Below are 25562 nucleotides of genomic sequence, written 5' to 3' on the forward strand. Positions count from 1 at the left end.
TATAGAACATATTGTATAATTTAGTGGTAAATTATGGGACTACATTTCAAAATGTTAACATCTTACCATTGCACATTGCTCTTATGTTTTCCACCGGCTGAAATATCATCTCTATATTTAATAATGTTGTGTGCATTATTACTTTGGTTAATCCGACACTATGGCAACTCACTCACTAGACTGAGGTTCCCATGTATCCAAATATCACACATTGAGTTGACAGGGAGTCATTTTTTAAAGCAATTCTTCTGCCACAGCCAACTTTATATACTGCACGATTAGTAATGAACACTCAAATTGTTGCCAGCTTGCCCATCATTCCTTCTAGCCACACGAGTGCCAACTTTTAATGATAAAATTGCACCAAACATTATGGAAGCAAAGTCTTTTTGAGATATCCTCGAGGTTGTAGAGTAACACCGCAACTGGTCCGTCAAGATACGAGACTTGAAGCTTTATCGTGACTATAATGTATTCTACTGGAGTTGTGGCACGATCTTTTGTCTACTTTTATCGGCCTCAGTGTGGGGATCCCAGACTGGTGCGACTAGCTGCAGCAACAATGGTTCTTCCTGCTCCTCCATTAGCCATCCCTCCGTTCCTGTTCCTTCATTGAATGTTATCACTGTTTCGAGATTGAGACATTGGGATCTAATTTCCAAGCCCCGTGGGGGCAGGTTTGGAGGTGGGAGTTGAAGGGAAATTGCTGAATCGGGGGTACGAACCCTTCCCGCCCCAACCCACCTCCCATTTCCCAGGAGGCGGGTACATGACCTGTGCTGGGAGCCACCTCCCCGAGGCGGGAAGGGGGTTAGTGCCAATTAACTGCCTGTTAACAGGTAGTTAACAGGCAGTTTTTGGCCTAATCCCTATTTTTAGCCCTGAAGTGTGGGCTGCCCGACAGCTCCAAACCACGGCAAGTTAGCGAGGCAGACCGTCGGGATGAAGGGCTTGGAGGGTTCGAGGTGTCCGGTGTTCAGGTGAGTGATGGGTGTATGAGTGCAGAGGTAAATGTGTTTGTTGTGTGTAAAGTGTTTAAATAAGTTTAACTTACCGTTACTTACTAATACAGGCTTCCTTCCTTCAGGTCTTGGGGGTCCCTCATCTCACTGGCACAGAAAGCAGAATGGCCGCGAGCTGTCAAAAGCTGTAGCATTCTGCTTTCTGTTCTGGAGAGATTTGTAACTGAGTCTGTGGAGAAGGACTCAAGTTAGAAGTCAGATTGTCAGTGTTTGACAGCTTCACACAGCTGCCAAACGCTGATATTTCAGCTGTCAAAAGCTCTTGACAGATGAAATGTCAATCCCTGACGTCACCTGTAACCGGGTGTCCCTTAATTGGCCTGCTGAGCCCGCTGGGCTTAACTCCTTCTACACATCTTGGTTCCTTATCCCCTAATAACGTTGCCTAACAAATATCAATCAAATTCAATTTGGAAATTTTCAATTGACCCTCGGCATCATTAGCTACTCGGGGGACAGCGTTTCAGATGCGCACTATCCATTGTGTGAAGAAGTGCCTCGTGACATCAACCCTGAACAGCCAAGCTCTAATTTAAAGGTTATGCAACAAATCGTTTCCGATTTCCCACTTAAGTAAATAATGCTTCTCTACCTACTCTATTAGGACCTTTAATAGTTTTAAACAGTTCAATTAGATCACTCCTTAATCTTCTATACTGAACAGAATACAAAACTACACTATGCAACCTGTCCTCATAATTTAACCCTTTAAACCCGGTATCAATCTGATGAACCTCTACTGCTCCTTCTCCCAGTCCAATATATCTTTCATGAGGTGCAGTGCGCAGAACTGGAACTATTCCTCTAAAGTGGGTTCCAACCAGAGCATTCGACAAGTCTAACATAGCTTCCACCCTCTGTATTCCAGCCAACTTGAGGTAAAGGCCAACATTCCAGTTGCAAGCCCCACGTTTGCCTGGGTTTCATTTTGCAACTTCAAGGCCAGCCTGCTGCAGGACGCACATGCCTGCTGTTATCAGTATACTCCTTCCTCTGGAATTTTTGTTTCCCACTCAAATCCAACAGTTCCATTTGCATACCCAGCAGAATACCCACGATCAGCACTGCCTGCAGCGGCAGAGGTACACTACTCTAGCCATGAATCCTGAGATGGAGTTGGAGCTAACAGGAATTGTGAATCGGCGGAAACCAGCAGCGGAAAAGACCAACTGAGCTCTAATGCTCAAAAATGTAGGTAATGTAGAGGAAAATATCTTGAAAATGGAATCTTCATTTTAAATGGCGGAATTTTTCACCCAACAGTACCTCAGCTTTCAGGACTTCCCTTGCGCGCTTAAAATGTCCGCTCAGCGCTTCATGAACAGCACTGTGAAAATGAAGCAGAAATGTTAATTTATTTTCACAAATCTGCAGTATATAATGAGGCCATGTTTGCGCAGATAAGTTTTTTGACACTGTCATTTCTCACACCACAACGTGATGCAATATACAATTAATACTTTTCATTAAACCTTAATTAGATATTTCACCCGCATGTACGGGGTTTGATACGGGATATAGGGAAGGGTGCCATTCAGTACAATCTTATCAAGTGGGTTGCTATTGTAACTTATCACAGCCGTTTTTACCCAATCTGGCCTATGTGTCACTCCAGTCCCACACCAACGTGATTATCTCCTAACTGCCCTCAGAAATGTCCTTGCAAGCCATTGAGTTGTATCATAGCGTTGAGCAATAAATACCGGCCTTACCAGCGATTCCCACATCATGAGAATTTTTTGTTAAAGTGAGTGAATAAAGTGAATCACACACCACAGATAAAGTTTGATAACAGGCCCCAAAACTGGTGTGTTGTATGCGTCTTGCATAGTATGTCACTTTCTCATTGAATTCCTATATCAGGAAGTATCAATGAGTTGGCGATTCGTTATTTTAAGTGTAACTTTAATACGTTCATAAAATATCCACAATACAGTACTCTCTGTTAGGCGGCGGCAGGTATGAATTGAAGTTAAATTTCAAATTAGGGATTGCATTTTACCTGAATAGATCTAAAGCGGCAATTAATGTAAAAGTAAAATAATGCAGATGCTGTAAATCTGAAATAGAAACAAAAATGCTGGATTTATTTTTCAGGCTCCAGCACACGTGAAGTGCAATAAGCTGGCCTCGTCTTGGGAGAACCATTTTCTTGAACATGGTCTTTCACCTGCCAGCATTTTCTTTTTTTATTTCTGAACTTAATCTTGTGGCTCCAAGCATCACGTAAAAGTACAGATTTTTGGAATGTTCGTCATAGTTCCTATCAAAGCGTTATTGGAGGACATATTTCTGCTGAGGACTGCTTTGAAATGCCTTCTCTTTATTGCGGTGTGCTTCCCGGTATGTTTTACTGATTCGTAGCGACCGTTGAGACATCAGGGGAAGTACTTCAGTAATGACCAACCTTTAAATGTAAATAAGAATCTTGTGTGTATTCGCTTACAATTTCTGTTTGTGATGGTGCTGGGTCCAGCCTGGCTAATGTTTGCAACTTTCTGTCCCTCTCCCTCTCTCACTCTCTCTCCCCAATGCGATAAGGAACGGGGGAATCCTAGTTAGGGTAGTCCGAGTTTACACAGTTTAAGTGAAAAGGAACAATGATCCGCATCATTTATTAAACGATTTCGCAGCATGGAGGGTGTACTAGAATGAGCTCGCTTACTAATGGTGTTTCCTTTAAGTTTCTTGCTGGAGAAGGAGACGAGTACACTAGACACCAAGACTGATAACTGACATGGGCAGAAAAGACTAGAGGTTGGAGCAGAAGCCAGGGCGTTGCATTATGGAAGAGAGTGGCAACGCATTAGACCAGAAATGCAGTGATGATTGGAGAAAAGAGCACATACCTAGACGAAAGAATTATAAAACAAATCAAGTGAGTAAAAGATATTGAAAGAACAAGTCAACTCGTAAAAGTAGAGAGAGATAAAAGTAAATAATTAAATAATAATTAAAATGAGTTTAAGTGGCTGCGGTGATAAGCTAAGAAGGCTTCAGCTCAACTGCAGAACCATTCCTGCATTTAATATAATCCTAGTTCTGAAACATATTAGCATGGACTTTAATGAAGGTGTCCATGCAGTCAAGCGAATTGCACTATAATGAGGGTTGATTCAAAAACATTCTGGGCCACTGCTTCCTGGAAGCATTAATTTTGTCAGTATATTGTTGCTTTTTATGGGCGTGCCTATAATTGTCTGGTTCAAAGATTGAGATGTCTGCCAGGCTATTAGTAAAATGACCCAGATGTAAAGAGAGATTTGATGTCAGAGGTTGTATGCTATTACGGAAAAAAAAGTATAAAAATATAAATAGTAAAAGGGAAGTCAACGAAATGGTGATGCAATAGGGAGCATAAAGGAGATCTTCTGGTGGAGGCAGAGGGCATGGCTGAGGAACGAAATGAAAACGTTGCATCTGTCTCTACTAGAGAAGAAGATGCTGCCAATATAGCAATAAAGGAGGAGGTAGTAGCGACAGAAAAAGCTGGAAAAACTCAGCAGGTCAGGCAACATCCGTGGAGAGAAATTTGAGTTGACGTTTCGGGTTGGACCCTTCTTCAAAACTGGAAAGAAAAGAAACTAGATCGAAGGCAGGGCTGCGATCGGACAAAAGAATAAAAGAAACAAAAGAAGTAAAATAGATTAGAAGCTAGACGAGATGGTAATAGGCTGGGATTAGGTGTAAAGTGTACTGGCAGGGCAAAAGATAGCTGCCAGGTGTGAGAGAGAAACAAAAGGAAGGGGGGGGGGAAAGGAGTCGAACAAATACAAGAGAAAATGAAATGGGGGCCCAGCTTATGATCTGAAATTGTTGAACTCGATATTGAGTCTGGAAGGCTGCAGACTGCCTAATCGGAAGATGAGGTGCTGTTCCTCGAGTTTACGCTGAGCTTCCGTGGAACAATACAAGAGGCCAAGGACGGTGAGGTCCGAGTGGGAATGGAGTGGTGAATTAAAATGACAGGCGACATTGGGTACAATTTTTGCAAAAGACACGAAACTTGAAAATGTAGTACACAATGACGAAGATAGTAACGGGCTTTAAAAGGATATAGACTGGTGAAATGGGCAGGCACACGGCAGATGGAATTTAACAGAGAAGTGTGAAGTGATTAATTTTGGTAGGAATATTGAGCAGAGGCAATATAAAATATATGGTACAATTTGAAAGGAGTGCAGGAACAGGAAGATCTGTGGGTGCGGGTCTATATGTCCTTAAAGGTTGCAGGACAAGGTAAATAGGCTGTTAAAAAGGCAAATGGCGTCCTTGGCTTTACAAATAGAGGCAAATAGTACAAAATCAAGGAAGTTATATTGTAACTTTATAAAGCACTTGTTAGTCCCCAGGTGCAATATCATGGCCAATTCTGGACACCAAACTTTAGAAAGGATGTCATGGCCGTATAGAAGTTGCAGAGGACATTTACCGGTATGGTACCAGGGACGACAGAATTCAGTTACGTGGACAGACTACAGAAACTGGGCGTGTTCTCATCAGAGCCGAGAGTTAAGGGGAAATTTGATAGAGGTGTTAAAAATAATGGAGTGTTTTGATCAGTACATAAGGTGAAACTGTTTCCAATGGCAGAAGGATCAGTAGCCAGAGGACATAGATTTAAGGTAGTTGGCAAAAAATCCAGAGGCGACATGAGGAACACAACTGCGCAGTGAGTTGTTATGATCTAGAATGGACTGCCTGAAACGATGGTAGAAGCAGATTCAATAATAACCTTCAACAGGGAATTGGATAAATACCTGAAGTGGAAAAAAAGGTGCAGGACTGTGGGAAAAGAGCAGGGGAGTGGGACTATTTGGATAGCACTTTCAAAGAGCCGGCACAGGCACTAAGAGCCGAAAGGCCTCCTTCTGTGCTGTGTCATTCTGTGATTCTATGATAATACGAAGGATTTTGGAATTGAGGAAAAATGCAAGTCAGGCTCATATTATGCTCATCTGAATTTGTAGCTCGCAGTTCCCAGTGTGATAACAATTAGAAAAAAAAATCAGTGGATGTGCAACACAGACTGCACACCAAATGACGCAATAAGTATCCTGGTGAGCAGAGGTGTACATATATTTTTAAATACTTGAGTAGGAACATGCTGACCACTGTTAAAAACTGCTTTTTAAAATCAAGTTTTCCTTGAATGACGCCTTGTGAAGCATAAGCATTCCTAACCTTTGGTATTACAAAACAACATGGCAAACTGTTTGGCCTAGAAATTCAGTATAGCCACTTTTGGGGTGGAAAAGTCGGGCGGCCGCTAAAGTTTGCGCCCGGCGCAAAGTCGAGGCCACTTCGCCGATATTCAGTAGCTTCGCCCTAAGAGTTTGCTCGAGCGATAAAACTGGCGTTCCACAACTATCTTTAGGCGCAAAGCCGGCGGTGCTGAGCTAAGCCACCGAGGCCGGGCGCAGCGCAGGTGCGGTCATTTCTTGATTGACAGCAGACACCCTGGCACCGGCCAGCTCTTAAAGGGGGAAGGGTCGAGTTCGTCTGCTGCCACGCCCTGGACACTGCAGCCCTCCAGCTAGGCCTAAACACTGCTGCTGAACAGAAATAGCGCCTGGAAAGATGCAGAAGGCCCGTGAACGAGCGCAGCACTTCTCTGGCCATGATTTGAAGCTGCTGGTTGGGGCTTTGGAGAGGAGACGCAAACACCTGTTCCCGGACAGTGGGAAGAAGCCTGTGACCAGCGTCTACAGGAAAGCCTGGAGGGAGGTCGCCATCAGGGTGACAGCCAACAGCGAGGTCTCCAGGAACTCTGTCCAATGCAGAAAAAAGTTCAATGACTTCACCAGGATTGTCAGGGTGAGTACCCTTTCCAGTGTCCTCCTCATCCTTGCATGTGCACCTCACATTATGGGCAAAAGGACCTGAAAGCCCTAATGGCCAGCCCTCATCCAGCAGCTATGGGACTGGCATGAACATCAATTGCACATTCTGCACTTTCCACACTGGCCAAGCTATTCGACCATGGGAGGCAGTGCACACCAGATCAGGGCTCCTCACTGGCCAAGCTATTCGACCATGGGAGGCAGTGCACACCAGATGAGGGCTACACACTGTACTTAGAGGCCGTCCTTTCTCTTGCAGGCCAAGCTGGCCCACAATCAGAAGAGCCGGACTGAGACTGGGGGAGGCGGTCCCCAGATCCAGCAGCTCACTGACCTCGAAGAGCGCGTGGGTCGCCTCATGGGAGCCCGGGTGATTGGGCCCGTTGCCAGTGGAGATGCCGACCCTGTTCTGGGCACCAATGGTAAGGACATCACCTTTTGGACCTCTCTCGTCCCACTTGCGCATCAGATCTACATCCTTTGCCACTGTCCAACCAATGCGCTGAATGCCACCACTCATGCCTCCCTCGCTGACACCCTCTCCTCAATCTAAAGCTACTCTTGTCCCTTCCTGCTTTCAGATGGTGAGGAGGAGGTCCCTGAAGCTGCCAGTGACAGCCCCTTGGAAGAGGAGGAGGAGGAGGAAGAGGAAGAGGAAGGCGGCCCATCAGGGGAACCCTCACCCGCACCAGGGGATGCCAATGTAGGGGACACGTCTTCCCTGGAGGAGAGCGTGGGGGAAGTGTCGGAGGGGAGTGTCGCTCCTGGGACCAGTGGCGTGCAGCAACGCAGGGGGTGTGTGGTTGCTCAGCGGCCTTCTTCCCAGAGGGGTGTAGTTGCTAGGCCCAGTGGCATCCAGCAACGCGGGAAGGGTTGGCCAGCTCGGCGGCTTTCTCCCCAGAGGGAGAGTCCGGCCTCCAGTCCGGCGACGGTCAACTCCGAGGAGCTGCGCCTTCTCGATCAAATGTCCGTGGACTCGGAGCGCCGGCACACCGAGCTCATGGGGGTTGTGGCACGGATGCCTGAGGCCATCGAGTCCCTGGCTCATAGTGTGGCCGAGTTCGGGGCCTCACAGGCCAGGAGTTTGGAGCTATTCGGGGCAGCACAGGACGCAAGTCATGCCGAATTCGTGGCAGCACAGGCAGCGAGTTGGGTGGAATTCGGGGCAGCTCACGCAGCGAGTGGGCAGGTGATCAGTGGTGCCATGCAGTCACTGGCTGGTGTGATGTGGTCACAGACCAGGGCAGCACGGGCACTCACTGCTGCCACACTCGCTGCGTCAGCCAGGCATCGCCAGGACACCCGCCGCGCTGTAGCAGCACAGCGGTCTGTCGTTCGGCACATTGCAGCGCATGCTGCATTGCGGGCCCGGGCGAGTGCCAGTGTGTCACTTGACCAGCGGCCGCCTGCCATCCGCCAGCTTGCCCCCATTCCTCCAGCCGCCACTGTCACTCCCCCAGTGGAGCTGCCACGAGATGCTGGTCCGACTGATGCTGGCCAGCCACAGCTGCAGCATTCACCAGCCGGCCCCTCAAGGCCCAGACCTCGTCTAGGCCGACCCCCAAGGGCATCTGCCGTGACAACATGTGCCCCTCAGGAGCCTTCCCCCAGCCTTGCAGCAGCCACTGGGCATGGTTTGAGGAGGAGCAGCAGGGCGGCCAGGGGCCGCCAAAGGCTGGAGAAGGAATCGCCCTCGCGGGCCACAAAGTAGAGGGTGTGGACAAATGTTTGTTTATATTGGGATGGTTGTTTTGTTTCTGGGGATGGTTGTTTTGTTAAGGCCGAGGATGAAGGCCATTTTTGTTTAAATGTTTTGTTATTCCTCCCCAGGTTGTGGGAGTGAGTCATGTGTGTGACTGTTTTTTGGGGGGTGTTGTCTGTTTTTGGGTTTCATGTGGGAAGAACCCTGAGTTTGTTCAATAAAGCATTTTATTTATTCATATTGTCCATGTTTGATCTTTGAAGTGTTTGTTGCCTTAAGCAGCTGAGGGCTTGCGGAGCAGCTGCATTCATGTTCTTTCATTGGCACAAGCCATTCCCTGACAGAGGGCCTAGAAGTGACGTTCAATAAGCCGCCGACGGGCGGCCCTTGGACCTTGTGCCTCCCTCCTGGCCTGGTACTCCTCCTCCTCCTCCTCCTCATGCTCCTCCTGCTCCTCCTCCTGAGGTGGTGCTCCAGCATGAGGTGGCAGTGCCTGAGTCCTGCGGATAGCCAGGTTGTGCAGCATGCAGCAAACGACCACAAACTGGGAGACTCGCTCCGGCGAATACTGCAGAGATCCGCCGGAACGATCCAGGCAGCGGAAACATTGCTTGAGGATGCCAATTGTTTGTTCTATGATGTTCCTAGTCGCTTGATGGCTCTCGTTTTATGCCTCTTCAGCGGGGGTCCTGGGCGCGGGGAGCGGGGTCATGAGCCAGGTACACAAAGGGTAGCCTTTGTCCCCGATAAGCCATCCTCTTGGGTGAGGCTGTGCCTGGAAGATGTCAGCCACAGTAGTCTGTCACAGGATAAAGGCATCGTGGCTGCTGCCTGGAAAACGGGCATTGACAGCTAGGATGCGCTGCCTGTGGTCACACACCAGCTGTACGTTGAGGGAATGGTAGCCATTCCGGTTGCGGTAATCCTCGGGATGGTCCAGAGGTGCCCGCAAAGCCACATGCGTGCAGTCAATGGCGCCCTGCACCATGGGGAAGTCCGCGATTCTTGCAAATCCCACTGCACACTGCTGCTGCCTCTCCAGGGTCATGGGGAAAGAGATGAATTGGCGTCTCCCTCTGAAAAGGGCATTGGTGACCTGGTGGATGCAGCAATGGACGGCGAACTGGGATATGTTAGCAATGTCCCCAGCAGCTGATTGGAAGGAGCCGGTGGCATAGAAGTTCAGAGCCACCGTCACCTTCACTTCCACCGACAGAGACGTCCTGCAACTCAGCTGTGGACGCAGGTCTCTGTGAAGCAGATGGCAGATCTCTGCAACCACCTCCCTTCTGAATCGCAGCCTCCTAACACATTGCGCGCCAGTCATGTTGAGATATGACACCTGCTGGCGGTATTGCCTGAGTGGGTAAGGCCCACATTGCCAACGCCTGTTGTCCCCTCTGCATCTAGCCAGGGCTGCCCCTCTAACACAGCATCTGCGAGCCCTTCTGACATAATCCTGAAACTCAGCATTGGCACCCCATGCAGCCCCCATAATATGCTGGCAAACAATGAGATATCAGTGAAGGCGAATTGCAAAGCTCTGGCCTGAAGCCAAAAATACCTGTCCTAGTGTTGGCCCAAAGCAGTAAGCTCCCTTCCTTGGTTTTTTTCAAAAAACCTGTTGCACCAGAGTGATTGCTGCAAAATGCCTGCCCTTTATAGTGCAGGGTAAGTGCCCTTTCATTTGTGCTCCCCGTGGCCCGCTTCGGCTGTGCACTGTTCCACTCCACAGTCGTTAGGGCCGCCCGGTGCACAATGGGCCGGCGTGACTGAAGTTCCGGTTTGGGGCGCACAAAGGGTGTTGCACGAGGAAATGACGTCATAATCTGCGCGCGCAGCAGGGCGCGCGCAAAGACTTTGCGCCGGCGCTAAATGTCTACTGAAGTTGGGGCGAGGCGCAGATCGCGCTGCGCCCGGGCGCTAAGCGCCTAGCGCTTGAGATCTACTCCTCCTAAGGCACTAACGGCTGGTGCACGCAACTGAATTTCTAGGCCTTTGTCTTTTAAATTACAATTGAGGACAACGACAAACATTTAAATTTCTCTTTAAGGCTAGATAACGGTATTATTATAATTGGTTTCTTCACACTGTCTCTGCGCCCCAGGCAAATTGAAGTCATTACTTTTCTTTTGGGAGTTGTCAGTTTGTTTGAGTGTTGTGTCATCAATTTATTTATAACTAGTTGTCAGATTGTCACGACATGCAGCAATATATAAACAGGGTTGGCCACTCTATGACAATCAGATTTAATTTGAATGTTCATGATGTATTACATTTTGTTATGCGTCTTACCGTTATCCCTTTTTGCTTCTGTGCTGTTGAAGAATGAACCAACCTGCAAGCTTCGGGGGATTGATGACTTGCTCGGCTTCTCTAAGGAAGGAGACATTGCTATTGGCGGAGTTTTCAGTGTGCACTCGAATGTTGATCGCCAGGATCTTTCCTTTCAAATACAACCAGAAGCGGTAAAATGCAGAAAGTCAGTGAAAGCTTGTAATGTACTCTACCATTTCAAATTTTGCAAATTAATGTTTAGAAGTAAAGAGCATTTGGTGTAATCTAATAACATGTACTGCTTAACGTGTTTTCCAACATTCGTCTGTCATTAGATAAACAGTAGAATAAGTGTGTTTTGCAGTGATATAACCATTCACGCTGTTATTCTGTGTTTTCAGTTATGAGATATATATTGCACTGCTCGGGAAACTAGTGAACCCGCTGTAAAATACAAAGCGGTTTAATAGTAATTAGGCGGACCAGCCATTATTGAGACTGAACTGAAACATAGAATCACAGTGTATTAGGTTCACTAAGCATGCGAAAGCACGTTTTGAACAAATTGTAAGCATGATTGTTTAGGGATTCAGTCACGATAGAAAAAGTAGGCCTCACACTTGCTCATGTTAGAAATTATTAGAATACCTATTTCTTCTTAAATCCAGATGTACATGAACTAATGTTGGATGATTTTTCGTTAACATATCGTTCACAAGCTTCACTATCGTAGGCCATAATGTGTATTTCCAAACGAAGCATCTTGCTCCGGGCTTTCAGGATTCTTACTGTCCCAATACTTGGGGAATTTGGTCTTTGTGCTAAATTCATACTTCGAGTTGAAAGTATTATAAGATGATTGCGGTTGATATTACTCATTAATAATTGATTGTAAAGGACGCTTTTAACGTTTTTTAATGTCGATTATAATTACATTTCCAGGAAGTTTTTCAAGCTGCTGTTTCTAAACGGCAGTGCTGTCTAATCCCATCATTGAACCACACAACACTGCATCTAATTGTTTAATCGGATAACGCTCTCAAATAGCCACTGCTCCGTCTTTACCATATCTGTACGCTGCCAATACAGCAACTGTGCAATAAAAATGACAGTTGAGTGCTATATATATATATCGACTATTTGGCAATGCTCTCACGGGTTTTCCCCACGGCAATCGTTTTACATGTGTGTGTGTGATTTGCCGCTATGCTACTTGCGTTTATTGTATCAGAAGTATTCCTTCCGACCCGTCCATCATATTAGGAAATTGCACTATTAGAAAAGCAAAACACTGCGGATGCTGGATTCTAAAATACTCAACAGGTCATAAAGCTGAACACGTTCATATCACACTGAGACAGCTGTACCTTTTTTCCGGTATTATACGTCGGGAGAGATGTAACTGCTTTATTTCTTTCCGAAAAGCAAGGAATTGGTAAAAATAATGCATTCGTTTTCTACCATAGTTGCCCTGAAGAAGGTTTTTTTTGTTAACAAAAGGGAAATCCAAGGGAAGCAATGGGGGTGACCACGAATTAAATGGGGAAATATTAATTAAGAGATGATAAACTTTATTTCTAAATACTCCTGAATTGTAGCAGGAACAAAAAGTTGGGATGGGAAGAGTAAGGAATTACCCACTCTTTAAATCCTGAATAGGAATGCATTGGAGCGGGAGACAGTGCTTTGAATCTTAACTTCTATACAATGAGACGGAGGAAGATTCTATCTTTTGATCTTCTGAAAAGCTCTTGAATGCAATGTAATTTGTTCATTGAAGACGACCATTTCGGATACTTACTGTTGGTATTTGAAAATTAATTGATGATGCTATTATCATATATGTGCAATTTAAAAACAATATATCTCTATTTATTTTATCGACGCTCAAATATATTTTCCACAGCTTTTTGTTCAGAGCTTTTCGTTTTGTGCTGACGATGATTTTTGCCATTGAAGAAATCAACAAGAACCCAAGGCTGCTTCCCAATATCACACTGGGCTACCGGATTTATGATACCTGTACCATGGCGCCTTTAACTCTGAAAGCAACCTTTGAGCTTTTAAACAAAGGAGAAGAGACATCTTCTAATTTTGCTTGCAAAAGGTCCTCTACAATCTCTGCCATTGTCGGCGATACTGGATCGTCACAGTCTAGGGCAATGGCTACCTTAATCGGTCCATTCAGGATTCCTATGGTAAGATATTTGTTGGTCAATGGTTATAGCTAAGCGCACAATAATAACAATTACTGTCAAAAGCAATGGATTATTTCCATTCATTGTCAGGCCATTAGACTCTAATGTTCACAATTCCACATTAAGTTCATGGAGACTATCCCTTGATACAAATATGTTTAAACGTTAACTAATATTAGTAATATATGCAGTGGGGAACAGTATTGTTTATAGAAAACTAAACTTTTTGTAATTCGTTAAGTAATGTTTCTCGCTTTCTGACTAAATTATGACTAAATGTAATGAAAATACGTAAAAAGATATTTGAACTGCTCGCAATAGTGCTATGATTTAGACATTGCTTTATAATGTTATCAGGAAAGGCTGAACAGGCTGGGCCTCGTTTTTCTAGAACAGAGAAGGCTGAAAGATGAAGTGCTAGAGGTCTTTAAGAGTATGAAGAGCTTCTTCTAGGGTAGACGATCTTTCCACTTGTGGAAGTGACCAAAACTAAGTGCCATAAAAATAAGATAGCCACTAATGAATCAAATGAGGAATTCATTAGAAACTTATTTACTCAGATGGTGGTAAGAACGTGGAACTCACTACCACATGGAATGGTTGAGGCAAATAACATAGATGCATTTAACGTCAACTATAATGGTACACGACAGAGAAAGGAATAGATTATATGTTGTTAGGACAAGATGAAAGATGGTACAAGGAGACTCGTGTGGAGGATAAACACTGGCATAGACCTGTTGCCCCGAATTGCCTGCTTCTGTGCTGTAAAATTCTATGTAATCCTATCTTAATAAATGGTTAATGCATTCAAAAATATTTTAAACAACCCGCATTAGCAATGTTATTCCGATTTATTTTTTATAACTATAAGAATATTGAAAATAAAATGTCGTGCCAAAAAGATCTGAAGAGTTAACTGTTCACATATTGATTTCATAGAATCATAGGATCATAGAAAGGTACAGCACAGAAGGAGGCCATTTCAGCCCATCATGTCCGCGCCAGCCAACAAAGAGCTATCCAGCCTAATCCTACTTCCCAGCTCTTGGTCCGTAGCCCTGCAGGTTAGAGCATCCCAAGTGCACATCTAAGTACTTTTTAAATGTGGTTAGGGTTCCTGCCTCTACCACCCTTTCAGGCAGTGAGTTCCAGACCCCCAAAACCCACTGGGTGAAGACATTTCCCCCAAATCCCCTCTAAACATTCCACCAATTACTTTAAGTATGTGCCCCCTGATTTTTTTAACACTCTGCTAATGTAAATAGGTCATTTCTATCCACTTTATCTATGCCCCTAATAATTTTATACACCTCAATAAGGTCTCCCCTCAGCCTCCTCTGTTCCAAGGAAAACAGATCCAGCCTATCCAGTCTTTCCTCATAGCTAAGATTCTCTACTCCCGGCAACATCCATGTAAATCTCCTCTGTACCCTCTCTAGTGCAATAACATATTTCCTGTAATGTGGTGACCAGATCTGCAAGGAATACTCCAGCTGAGGCCTAACTAATGTTTTGTACAGTTGAAGCATAACCCTCCTGCTCTTGTATTCTATGCCACGGCTAATAAAGGCAAGCATTCCGTAAGCCTTCTTAACCATCTTATCTAGCTGGCCTGCTACCTTCAGGGATCTGTGGACATGCACTCCAAGGCCCCTTTGTTCCTCTACACTATTCAGTGTCCTACCATTTAATGTTTATTTCCCTTTCCTTGGTAGCCCTCCCCAAATGCATTACCTCACACTTCATCAAATTGAATTCCATTTGTTCTGCCCATCTGAACAATTTATTGATATCTTCCTGTAGTCTACAGCTTCCTTCTTCAGTATCAACCACACAGCCGATTTTAGTATCATCTGCAAACTTCTTAATCATACCCCCTATATTCAAGTCTAGATCATTGAGATATACCACAAAAAGCAAGGGACCTAGTACTGAGCCCTGTGCAGCCCCACTGGAAACAGCTTCCCAGTCACAAAAACACCCATCAACCATTACCCTCTGCTTCCTGTCTCCGAGCCAATTTTGAATCCAACTTGTCACTTTGCCCTGGATCCCATTGGTTTTTAACTTTGTGGCCAGTCTGCCATGTGGAACCTTATCAAAAGCCTTGCTAAAGTCCTATAAACTACATCAAATGCACTACCCTCATCTACCCTCCTTGTTATCTCCTCAGAAAATTCAATCAAGTTTTTCAGACATGACCTTCCCTTAACAAATCCGTGCTGACTATCCTTGAGTAATCCGTGTCTTTCTAAATGAAGATTTATCCTGTCCTTCAGAATTCTTCCCAATAATTTTTGCACCACTGAGGTTAGGCTGACTGGCCTGTAATTACTCAGTCTATCCTTTTCCCCCTTTTTAAACAAGGGTACAAACTTTAGCAGTCCTCCGGCACCACACCTGAAGCCAGAGAGGATTGAAAAATGATGGTCAGGGCCTCTGCTATTTCCTCTTTTGCTTCGCTTAACAGCCTGGGATACATTTCATCCGGGTCTGGGGATTTATCCACTTTTAAAGCTGCTTATCCCCTTAATACTTCCTCCCTCACTATGTTTATTTCATCTAATATTTCATACCCTTGCCCCCTGATAGCAATGTCTGCTTTGCCCCTATCCTTTGGGAAAACAGATGCAAAGTATTCATTAAGAACCCTACCGACGTCTCCCACCTCCACACACAGATTGCCCTCATGATCTCTAATAGGCCTTACCCATTCTTTAGTTATACATAGATACATAGATACATAGAAGATAGGAGCAGGAGTAGGCCATTCGGCCCTTCGTGCCTGCTCCGCCATTTAATGAGATCATGGCTGATCCTTTAATTCAGTATCCCGTCCCCGCCTTCTCTCCGTAACCCTTAACCCCTTTTGCCCGTAGAAATATATCTAATTCCCTCTTAAATATATTTAATGAGCTGGCGTACACTGCCCTCTGTGGCAATGAGTTCCACAGGTTCACCACTCTCTGAGTGAAGAAATTCCCCCTCATCTCTGTCCTAAATGGTTTAGCCCTTATCCTTAAATTATGTCCTCTAGTTCTGTTCTCACCCGCCAAGGGAAACATTCCTTCTGCATCCAGCCTGTCTAGACCTGTCAGAATTTTATACACTTCTATGAGGTCCCCTCTCAATCTTCTAAACTCCAGTGTGTACATCCCTAAACTATATAGTCTCTCCTCATAGGTCATTCCCGCCATTCCTGGTATCAGCCTGGTGAATCGCCGCTGCACCCCCTCCATGGCAAGAACATCCTTCCTCAGATGAGGCGACCAAAACTGTACACAGTACTCGAGGTGTGGTCTCACCAGTGCCCTGTACAGCTGCAGCAAGGTATCCCTGTTCCTGTATTCTAACCCTTTTGCTATGAAGGCCAGCATACCGTTTGCCTTCTTGACCGCCTGTTGCACCTGCATGCTCGCCTTCAGTGACTGGTGTACAAGAACACCCAGGTCTCTCTGTACTTCCCCCTCTCCCAATCTATTGCCATTTAAATAATAATTTGCCCTCCCGTTCCTGCACCCAAGGTGGATAACTTCGCACTTGTCCACATTATAGTGCATCTGCCATTTATCCGCCCAATCGCCCAGTCTGTCCAAATCGCTCTGGAGCTTCCTGGTCTCTTCCTCTGAGCCCACCCCACCTCCTAGTTTAGTGTCGTCTGCAAATTTGGAAATGCTGCATCCGACTCCCTGATCCAGGTCATTAATGTAAATTGTGAACAGCTGGGGGCCCAGGACAGATCCCTGTGGTACCCCACTTGTTACTGCCTGCCATTCAGAAAATGAGCCGTTTATTCCAACTCTCTGTTTTCTATCTGACAGCCAGTTCCCTATCCACGCCAAAACTTTCCCCTTTATCCCATGAGCCTCAATTTTCCATGCTAATCTTTTATGTGGGACCTTATCGAAGGCCTTTTGGAAGTCCAGGTACACCACATCTACTGGCTCTCCCCCATCTATTCTACCAGTTACTCCCTCAAAAAATTCCAATAGATTAGTCAAGCACGATTTACCCTTTGTAAATCCATGTTGACTCTGTCCTATCCTGTCCCCATTTGCTAAGTGCTCCGCTATTTCATCCTTAATGATGGACTCCAGCATTTTGCCCACAACTGATGTAAGGCTTACAGGTCTGTAATTACCTGCTTTTTCCCTACCCCCCTTTTTGAATAGTGGGGTAACGTTAGCTACCCTCCAATCCATACCTGATTATCCTCTTATTCTTAATATATTTATAAAACACTTTGGATTTTCCTTGATTTTCCTTGCCAAGAATTTTCCATGCTCTCTCTTTGCTTTCCTAATATCCTTTTTAATTGCACCCCTGCACTTTTGGTACTCCTCTATAGAATCTAGAATATTTATCCCTCGGTATCTATCATTACACCTCCCTTTTTTTCTTTATTCTACCCTGTATGCCCTTAAATTTCCAGGGGGCTCTAGATTTGTTACTCCCACCTTTTTTCTTTAAAGGCACCTATTTGGTTTATACCCTCTGGATATCTTCCTTGAATGACTTCCACTGCTCTGACTCTGATTTACCTTCAAGTAGGGCTTTCCAGTCCACTATGGCTAAATGCCCTCTGAGCTTAGCAAAATTTGCTTTCCCCCAATTTAAATTTTTTATTCCTGGCCTATCCTTGTCCTTTTCCATAACTACCTTAAATCTAACAGAATTATGATCACTAGCACCAAAATGCTCCCCCACTGATACGCCTTCTACCTGCCCAGCTTGATTCCCTAAAACTAAGTCCAGAGCCGCCCCCTCCCTTGTTGGGCTTGCTACATACTGGCTAAAAAAGTTCTCCTGGATGCATTTTTGGAATTCCGCACCCTCTATACTCTTGACACTCATTTTATCCCAGTTAATATATGGGGTAGTTGAAATCCCCTACTATTTATGCCCTATAGTTTTTGCACTTCTCAGAAATTTGACTACATATTTGTTCTTCTACCTCTCTCTCACTGTTTGGCGGGGGGGGGGGGTGGGTGTGGTACACTCCCAGGACAACTAACTTGGTCCTTTGCTCAGCATCATATTCTGGGTCTTCTCCCTTATATAAGACTCAGCTGATTTGCAGGTGATATATTTTTGCCTTTAATTACCTTTCTCACATTGGCTATATTATTAATATAATCTGGTTCTATTACATTGCCGTTTCACATTAGGAAATATTCCAATTAAAGTTGCCGAGGAGATTTATTCAGTAGTAAACATATTTCTTTGAATGAAAGTTGACGCGATCCTTATGTTTCACCTTAATTTAACTTACACTGCAAATATTACATTAAGATTAGCAATGAAGAGCATTTCAAAATGCTGAAGATGCTTGAATCATTCAGCAGAGAAGGAGCCCATTTGGCCCATCATAACTGTGCCGGCTTTTTGAAAGAATTATCCAATTAGCCCCACTCACTTGCTCTTTACCATAGCCCTGCAATGATTTCCCATTTGAGCATATATCAAATTAATTCCTCTACTCTAAGCAGAATAATCCCAGCATATCTATACTGAAATCCCCTGTCACTGGTATCATTCTAGTAAAACTCCTCTAAATTCGCTCCAAGGCATGGAAATCTGTATCAAAATCCGAAAATGCTGGAAACACTCAGCAGTCTCTTGCAGAATCTGTGCAGAAAAGCAAAACAAATTACATTTTTCCACACTTTGGTAGGGTTTTCTGTAACTTTAACATTTTTTCACAGATGTAGCCTGGCCGGCTGACTGTTTCCAGGAGTCTGTGGATTTGAATGAAGAATACATGGTGTACCAAGAGTATTGCATTGAAAAGGAATTATCAGAGTCGACATAAGACATGTTAATATGCTTCAATTTCAATTTTTCATAGGTCAGCTACTTTTCCACCTGTGCATGCCTGAGTAACAGAAAGGAATATCCATCGTTTTTCAGAACAATACCGAGTGACTATTTTCAGGCAAGAGCATTAGCCCATCTCGTAAAGCGCTTTGGTTGGATGTGGATTGGGACCATTAAAAACGACGATGATTACGGTAACTTTGGAATGCAAGCTTTCACCGAAGCTGTTGAACAATTAGGCGTTTGCATTGCTTTCTCTGAGTCTATTCACAGAACATACCACAGAGACAAGTTACTAAAAATCGTAGATGTTGTAAAGAAATCTTCAACTAAAGTTATTGTGGCATTTGTTGCGCCTGCGGAAATGACCATTTTATTGAATGAGATTGCACGACAGAATGTGACAGGTGTACAATGGATAGGAAGCGAGGCTTGGGTAACCACGCAATCTCTACCTCTGGACGAAAGGAGACGATTTGTCTCTGGCATAATCGGAATTGCAATTCGTCAGGTAGATATACCAGGACTGAGAGAATTTCTAATGACTGTCCATCCTTCAATGTATCCAGGCAATCTTTTAATGAAGGAGATTTGGGAAGCAATCTTCAGCTGTACACTGATGAGTACAGAAAACAAAACAGATGTGTTGAAGGAATGTACCGGAAGAGAGAGTTTGCAGACAGCACACAATGAAATTACTGCTATTTCTCAGTACAGGGTTACTTATAATGTATATAAAGCTACTTATGCAATAGCCCACGCTCTTCATAACATGCTCGCCTGTAAAAATGGTGAAGGACCATTTCCACAAAAAAGCTGTGCAAATATCTCAAATTTTCAGCCATGGCAGGTAAGGGGTAAATTTTGTTAACTGTTTCTTAATTTAAAATATGCATATTTATAAACTATATACCGTTAACTGGTTTCAATTCACACACTGGCGATGGTATAGGAGTAGAAGGTTATAGTACATGTTCAAAGTTTCTACTTAAACTAAGATTTGTTTACATCTCCAATCTTTATTCCATTTATTAGCTTCTGCATTATATGAAAACAATAAATTTTACTACCAAGATCGGTGAAAATATATATTTTGATGGAAATGGAGATCCAGTGGCCACATATGACATCGTAAACTGGCAGCCCAATGCCCTCGGTGGAGTGGATATTATAAATGTTGGAGTCTATGATGGATCAGCTCCCTCAGAACAAGAATTTGTGATAAAGGACGAAGCAATTGTATGGAGTGGCGGTCAGATCACGGTAGGGACACTTAGAACACAACAATGTGCCAAATGCTCTAGATAAGTGAGTTACCCGAATCTAAAATTGCAGCCGTACCACTTCCTGAATTCAATTGCGTTGAAGTTGCCAGTGAAACAATAAACATTAATGTTTAACCTGTTTTACCGGAGGGGTTGATCAATTTACTTTAAAGAGGATAACGCCTTTGTCAAAAATTAGAGGAAGCTATTGGATTGGTCATGTTTCAGGAAGTGCACAATGATAGGGGTACATGTCACATTGGTCCATGTTATTATCAATAACACTATCAGTTTCGAGCGAGTTCCTAGCCTTAGATGTTCAGGTTATTGTCGACCTGTGCTTCGAAATGTTAGTTTTGTGAATTATACGGACATTCTAAGATTTTTTTCAAAATGATGTCAATCGTGATTCTGAGCAATATCCTGTTTGAACTGATAACACTTTGCTGTAATTCAGTAAGTCAATTGGCCAGCAAGTATGACTTCCACTCTGCTGATTGCAAACAAATAGTAGTTCAGAGATGCCACAGCAGTCAGTCAAGAATTTCCCAGTCAACATCTGTTTGGAAAGTTGAAATAGTCGGAAAACCTGCTGGAAAGAAGCCTGGTTCAGCCCCTTAAATAGACTTTGTTTAGAGAAATTACTTGAAGGTTTATTACAATCATAGAATCATAGAATGGTTACTGCACACAGTAAAGCCATTCGACCCATCAAGCCCATGCCAGCTCTCTGCTACAGCACTTCTGCTAGTCCCACCGCCGACCTCCCCCCGCTCTTTCCCCCTAGCCCTGCATTTCTTTTCCTTCAGGTACTTATCCAATTCCCTTTTGAAAGCTATGATTGAATCTGCCTCCACCTGCCTCTCAGCCAATTCATTCCAGATCATAACAGGTCCATAAAAAAGATTTTCCTCATGTCGCCTTTGGATCTTCTGCCAATTACTTTATATTTGTGTCATCTGGATTCTTGGCCCTTCCACAAATGGGAACAGTTTCATTTTTTAAATTCATTCATTGGATTTGGGCGTCGCTGGCAAGGCCAGCATTTATTGCCCATGCCTAATTGCCCTTGAGAAGGTGGTGCTGAGCCACCTTCTTGAACAGCTTCGGCCGGTGTGGTGAAGGTACTCCCAGAGTGCTGTTATGGATGGAGTTCCAGGATTTTGACCCAGCGCCAATGAATGATTGGCAATATACTTCCAGGTCAGGATGGTGTGTGACTTCGAGAGCAACTTGGAGTTGGTGCTGTTCCCATGCGTCTGCTGCCCTTGTCCTTCTAGGTGGTAGAGGTCGCGGGTTTGGGAGGTGCTGCCGAAGAAGCCTTGGCGAGTTGCTGCAGTGCATGTTGTAGATGATACACACTGCAGCCATGGTACGTCAGTGGTGGAGAGATTGAATGAATAAAGTGGCGGATGGGATGCCAATCAAGTGGGCTGCTTTGTCCTGGATAGTGTCAAGCTTCTTGAGTGTTGTTGGAGCTGCACTCATCCAGGCAAATGGATGCTCTTCCATCACACACCTTCCTTGTGCCTTATAGATGGTGTAAAGGCTTTGGGGAGTCAGGAAATGAGACACGCATCACAGAATACCTAGCCTCTTACCTGCTCTTGTTACCACAGTATTTATATGGCTGGTCCATTTAAGTTTTTGGACATTGGTGACCCGCAGGATATTGATGGTGGGGCATTCAGTAATGGTAATGCCATTGAACGACAAGGGGTATTGTTTAAACACTCACTTGTTGGAGATAGTTATTGCCTGGCACTTGTGTGGCACGAATGTTAACTGCCACTTATCATCCCAAGCCTGAATGTCATTTAGGTCTTTCTGCATGCGGGCATGGACTGCTTTATTATCTGAGGAGTTGCAAATGGCACTGAACACTGTGCAGTCATCAGCGAACATCCCCATTTCTGGCCTTATGTTGGAGGGACTATCATTGATGAAGCAACTGAAGATTGTTGGGCCTAGGACACTGGCCTGAGGAACTCCTGCAGTGATGTCCTGGGGCTGTGATGATTGACATCCAACCACCACATCCATCTTCCTTTGTGCTAGTTTTGATCACAGCCAGTGGAGAGTATTCCCCCCTTTTCCCATTGACTTTAGTTTTACTAGGGCTCCTTGATGCCACACTCGATCAAATGCTGCCTTGATCTCAGGGGCAGTCACTCTCACCTCTCCTCTGGAATTCAGCTCCTTTATCCATGTTTGGACCAAGGCTGTAATAATGTGTTGAGCGGAGTGCTCCTGGTGGATCCCAAACTGCGCATCAGTGTGCAGGTTATTTGTGAGTAAGTGCCGCTTGTTAGCAATTTTTCGACACCTTCCATCACTTTGTTGATGATTGAGAGTAGACTGCTGGGGCGGTAATTGGCCGGATTGGATTTGAAATAACAACAGAAAATGCTGGAAACACTCAGCAGGCCAGGCAATATCCATAGGAGAAGCCTGTTCCGCCATTCAATGAGAGCATGGCTGATCTGTATCGGAAATCCATCTGCATGCCTTGGCTCCATTTCCATAAACAGTTCTCTCTCCACGGATGCTGCCTGGCCTGCTGAGTGTTTCCAGCATTTTCTGTGATTATTTGTTGTACCTGACTACAATATTTTAATGATGTGTGTACAAGATCCCCTAAATTTCTTTGGACACTCACTGTTCCTAGCATTTCCTCATTTAAATAAAGTTAGAAGCTGTCCTTTTCTGGGCCAAAATGGATCACCTCACACGTACCTGTGCTTAAATCCATGTGCCATCGTTTTCCCTACTCACTTAATCTATCTATGTCTCTTTGTCATTGTATGTTCCCATCATAAACAATCACTATGCCACCAATCTCTCTTTCATCAGCAAACTTGGATATATGGCTCTCTATTAATTTATCCAAGTCATTAATCAATATACTGAATAATTGAGACACCTGCACAGATCCTTCTTGGAAACGATTAGTCACTTACTTTAAATTCAAGTACATACCCATTACCCCTACTCTCTGTGTTCTACCACCTCACCAATGTCTTAGCCAGTTCAGTAATTTGCCTACAATTCCATGAGCTTCAATTTTAGCTAGCAGTCAGTTCAATGAAACAATAACCAATGCCTTCTGGAAGTCTCACTAAACTAGATCTATAGATATTCCCCTGACTGCTATTTTAATTACTTCCTCTAAAAATTAGTTAGATTCGTTAGAGATGATCTAACCTTTAAATATCCACGTTGGCTCTCTCTAATCAGCTCAAATTTCTCTAAGTGTTCAGTCATTCTTTCCTTAATTATTGATTCCAGTAACTTGCCCACAACAGATGTTAAATTAACCGATCAATTCTTTCCTGGTTTCTCTCTCTCACCTTTCTTAAGAAATTGAGTTAAATTTGCAACATCACATAATGCATAATAAACACAAATTTGAAATATGTGATTCTCTTCTTTATATCAAGGCTCCAAGAGCAGTTTGCTCCGAAAGCTGTCCAAATGGGACGAGGAAAGCAACAAGAAAAGGACAACCCCTTTGCTGCTTTGACTGCATACAATGCGCCGATGGTGAAATTAGCAACACCACTGGTAAGAACGAACAAGGGGGATAGTATGCTGCACTTTTGTGCTGGTGTTATGGTAATCGTGAAAGATGGTTTTCTCTCAATCTTAAACAATAAAAGAAAACCAGTGTAAGTAATTTAAGAAATCTTTGCAGTTTTCCTTGAAATGCAAACATTGAACATGTCCTTGCTATGTTTACTGTGCTACTTACAAAGAGGAACCAGAGGAAATCATGCTTATAAACACTCAATTATTTAATATAATCATATTTACTGTGATTTACTTTTACCTCAATTAAATTTGTTATGAATTTGTATTTGCTTTCTTTTAGATTCACCAAATTGCATTAAATGTCCATGGGAATACCGGTCCAATTGGCAACGAGATGAATGCATACTGAAGAAAATTGAATTTCTTTCTTTTGGCGATGTGATGGGGATTCTTTTGATGGTACTGGCATTGCTTGGAGCCTCCATAACGATCGGTGTGCTTGCTTTGTTTTATGTTTACAGAGATACACCTATTGTTAAAGCTAACAACTCTGAGTTAAGCTTTCTACTTCTTTTTGCATTGATCTTGTGTTTGCTGTGTTCAGTAACATTTATTGGAGAACCTTCCGTCTGGTCTTGTATATTACGCCACACAGCATTTGGTATCACTTTTGTCCTTTGTATTTCGTGCGTTTTGACTAAAACAGTTGTTGTGGTGATGGCATTTAATGCAACCCTTCCTAGCAATAACATGATGAGGTGGTTTGGACCTATGCAACAACGCCTATCTGTTTGTGTTCTTACACTGGTGCAGTGCTTAATATGCACGGTTTGGCTAAGAACATCACCTCCTTATCCTCTAAAGAACGGTGATTATTTTAACGAAATAATTGTTTTTGAATGCAATGTAGGATCGGCAATTGCCTTTTACTGTGTACTCAGTTACATTGGATTTCTGTCTTGTGTGTGTTTTGTGGTTGCTTTTCTAGCTCGCCAGCTTCCAAACAATTTCAATGAAGCTAAACACATCACTTTTAGCATGATAATCTTCTGCGCTGTATGGATAACTTTCATTCCAGCTTATATAAGCTCCCCTGGCAAATATACCGTAGCTGTGGAAGTCTTTGCAATTTTAGCATCCAGCTTTGGACTGGTTGTCTGTATTTTTGCTCCCAAATGTTATATTATCCTGCTGAAAAAGGAACAAAATACAAAGAAGCACATCATGGATAAAATGGTTTCCAGAGACCTTTAATTATTCCTCTAATGCTTTGTAATTGTAAAGTAAATGCTGCAAAATTATTTTACTTACACCAATTGTAACATTTGAATAAAATGTAGAGTCCTTGTAAAATGTGGATATTTCGTTTTGAACCAAAGTATAATGGAGTCATATAATTCTGGCTGCATATAATAAAATTCCGTTAGCAGATGTTAAAAACACCTCATTTCTTTTTTCACAGTGGGAATGCGCTTGGGATAGGGGCAGAGCAGGAATGGGTGGGGAGTAGAATAGATTAGAGTTGGGAGACAATCAAAGTAGGAGAGTAAAGTAGCCTGATCTTGTTATCAGTCAGGTACTATCCTTAATTACTTTACTTAGCCACGGATGGCTGTATTTTCTTTTATGCCCCTTTTCCCTCAGTGGAATATATTTTTCTTGAAAGATGTCCTTGAATGTACACCACTGCTCATGTTAAGTCTTACACCTTAATCTCTTTTCCCAGTCCACTTTAGTCAACTCTGCTCTCATACCTTCATGGTCTCCTTTATTTAAGCTTAGTACACTGGTTTGAGATCCAACTCTCTCACCCTCCAACTGAATTTGGAATTCAACCATGTTATGGTCACTCATTCCAAGGGGATCCTTTACCAGTACATTTTTTATTAATCCTGTCTCATTAC

At 43.7% G+C, this 25562-nt stretch overlaps 1 protein-coding gene across 1 annotated transcript; it reads left to right on the plus strand.

Moving 5' to 3' along the window:
* The first annotated feature begins 10834 nt into the window (after window positions 1-10834).
* LOC147115472 (extracellular calcium-sensing receptor-like) lies at window positions 10835-25078 on the plus strand. Its single transcript, XM_085989427.1, has 6 exons — window positions 10835-11049; window positions 12751-13042; window positions 18894-19712; window positions 19898-20125; window positions 23568-23691; window positions 23999-25078. Exons 1-6 carry the CDS (start codon window positions 10835-10837, stop codon window positions 24910-24912), a joined length of 2592 nt encoding a protein of 863 aa, XP_085845553.1. The 3' UTR covers window positions 24913-25078.
* The last annotated feature ends 484 nt before the right edge of the window (window positions 25079-25562 follow it).

Source organism: Somniosus microcephalus, chromosome 6 (genome assembly GCF_052327205.1).
Source record: "Somniosus microcephalus isolate GS21.2 chromosome 6, FLI_Smic_1.0, whole genome shotgun sequence".
NCBI lineage: Eukaryota > Metazoa > Chordata > Chondrichthyes > Squaliformes > Somniosidae > Somniosus > Somniosus microcephalus.

Coding starts and splice junctions, on each gene's coding strand:
- LOC147115472 (XM_085989427.1), top strand. CDS start 10,835: ATGTATTACATTTTGTTATGCGTCTTACCGTTATCCCTTTTTGCTTCT. Junction 13,043..18,893: donor GTCCATTCAGGATTCCTATG/GTAAGATATTTG, acceptor AATTTTTCATAG/GTCAGCTACTTTTCCACCTG. Junction 20,126..23,567: donor GGAGTGGCGGTCAGATCACG/GTAGGGACACTT, acceptor CTTTATATCAAG/GCTCCAAGAGCAGTTTGCTC.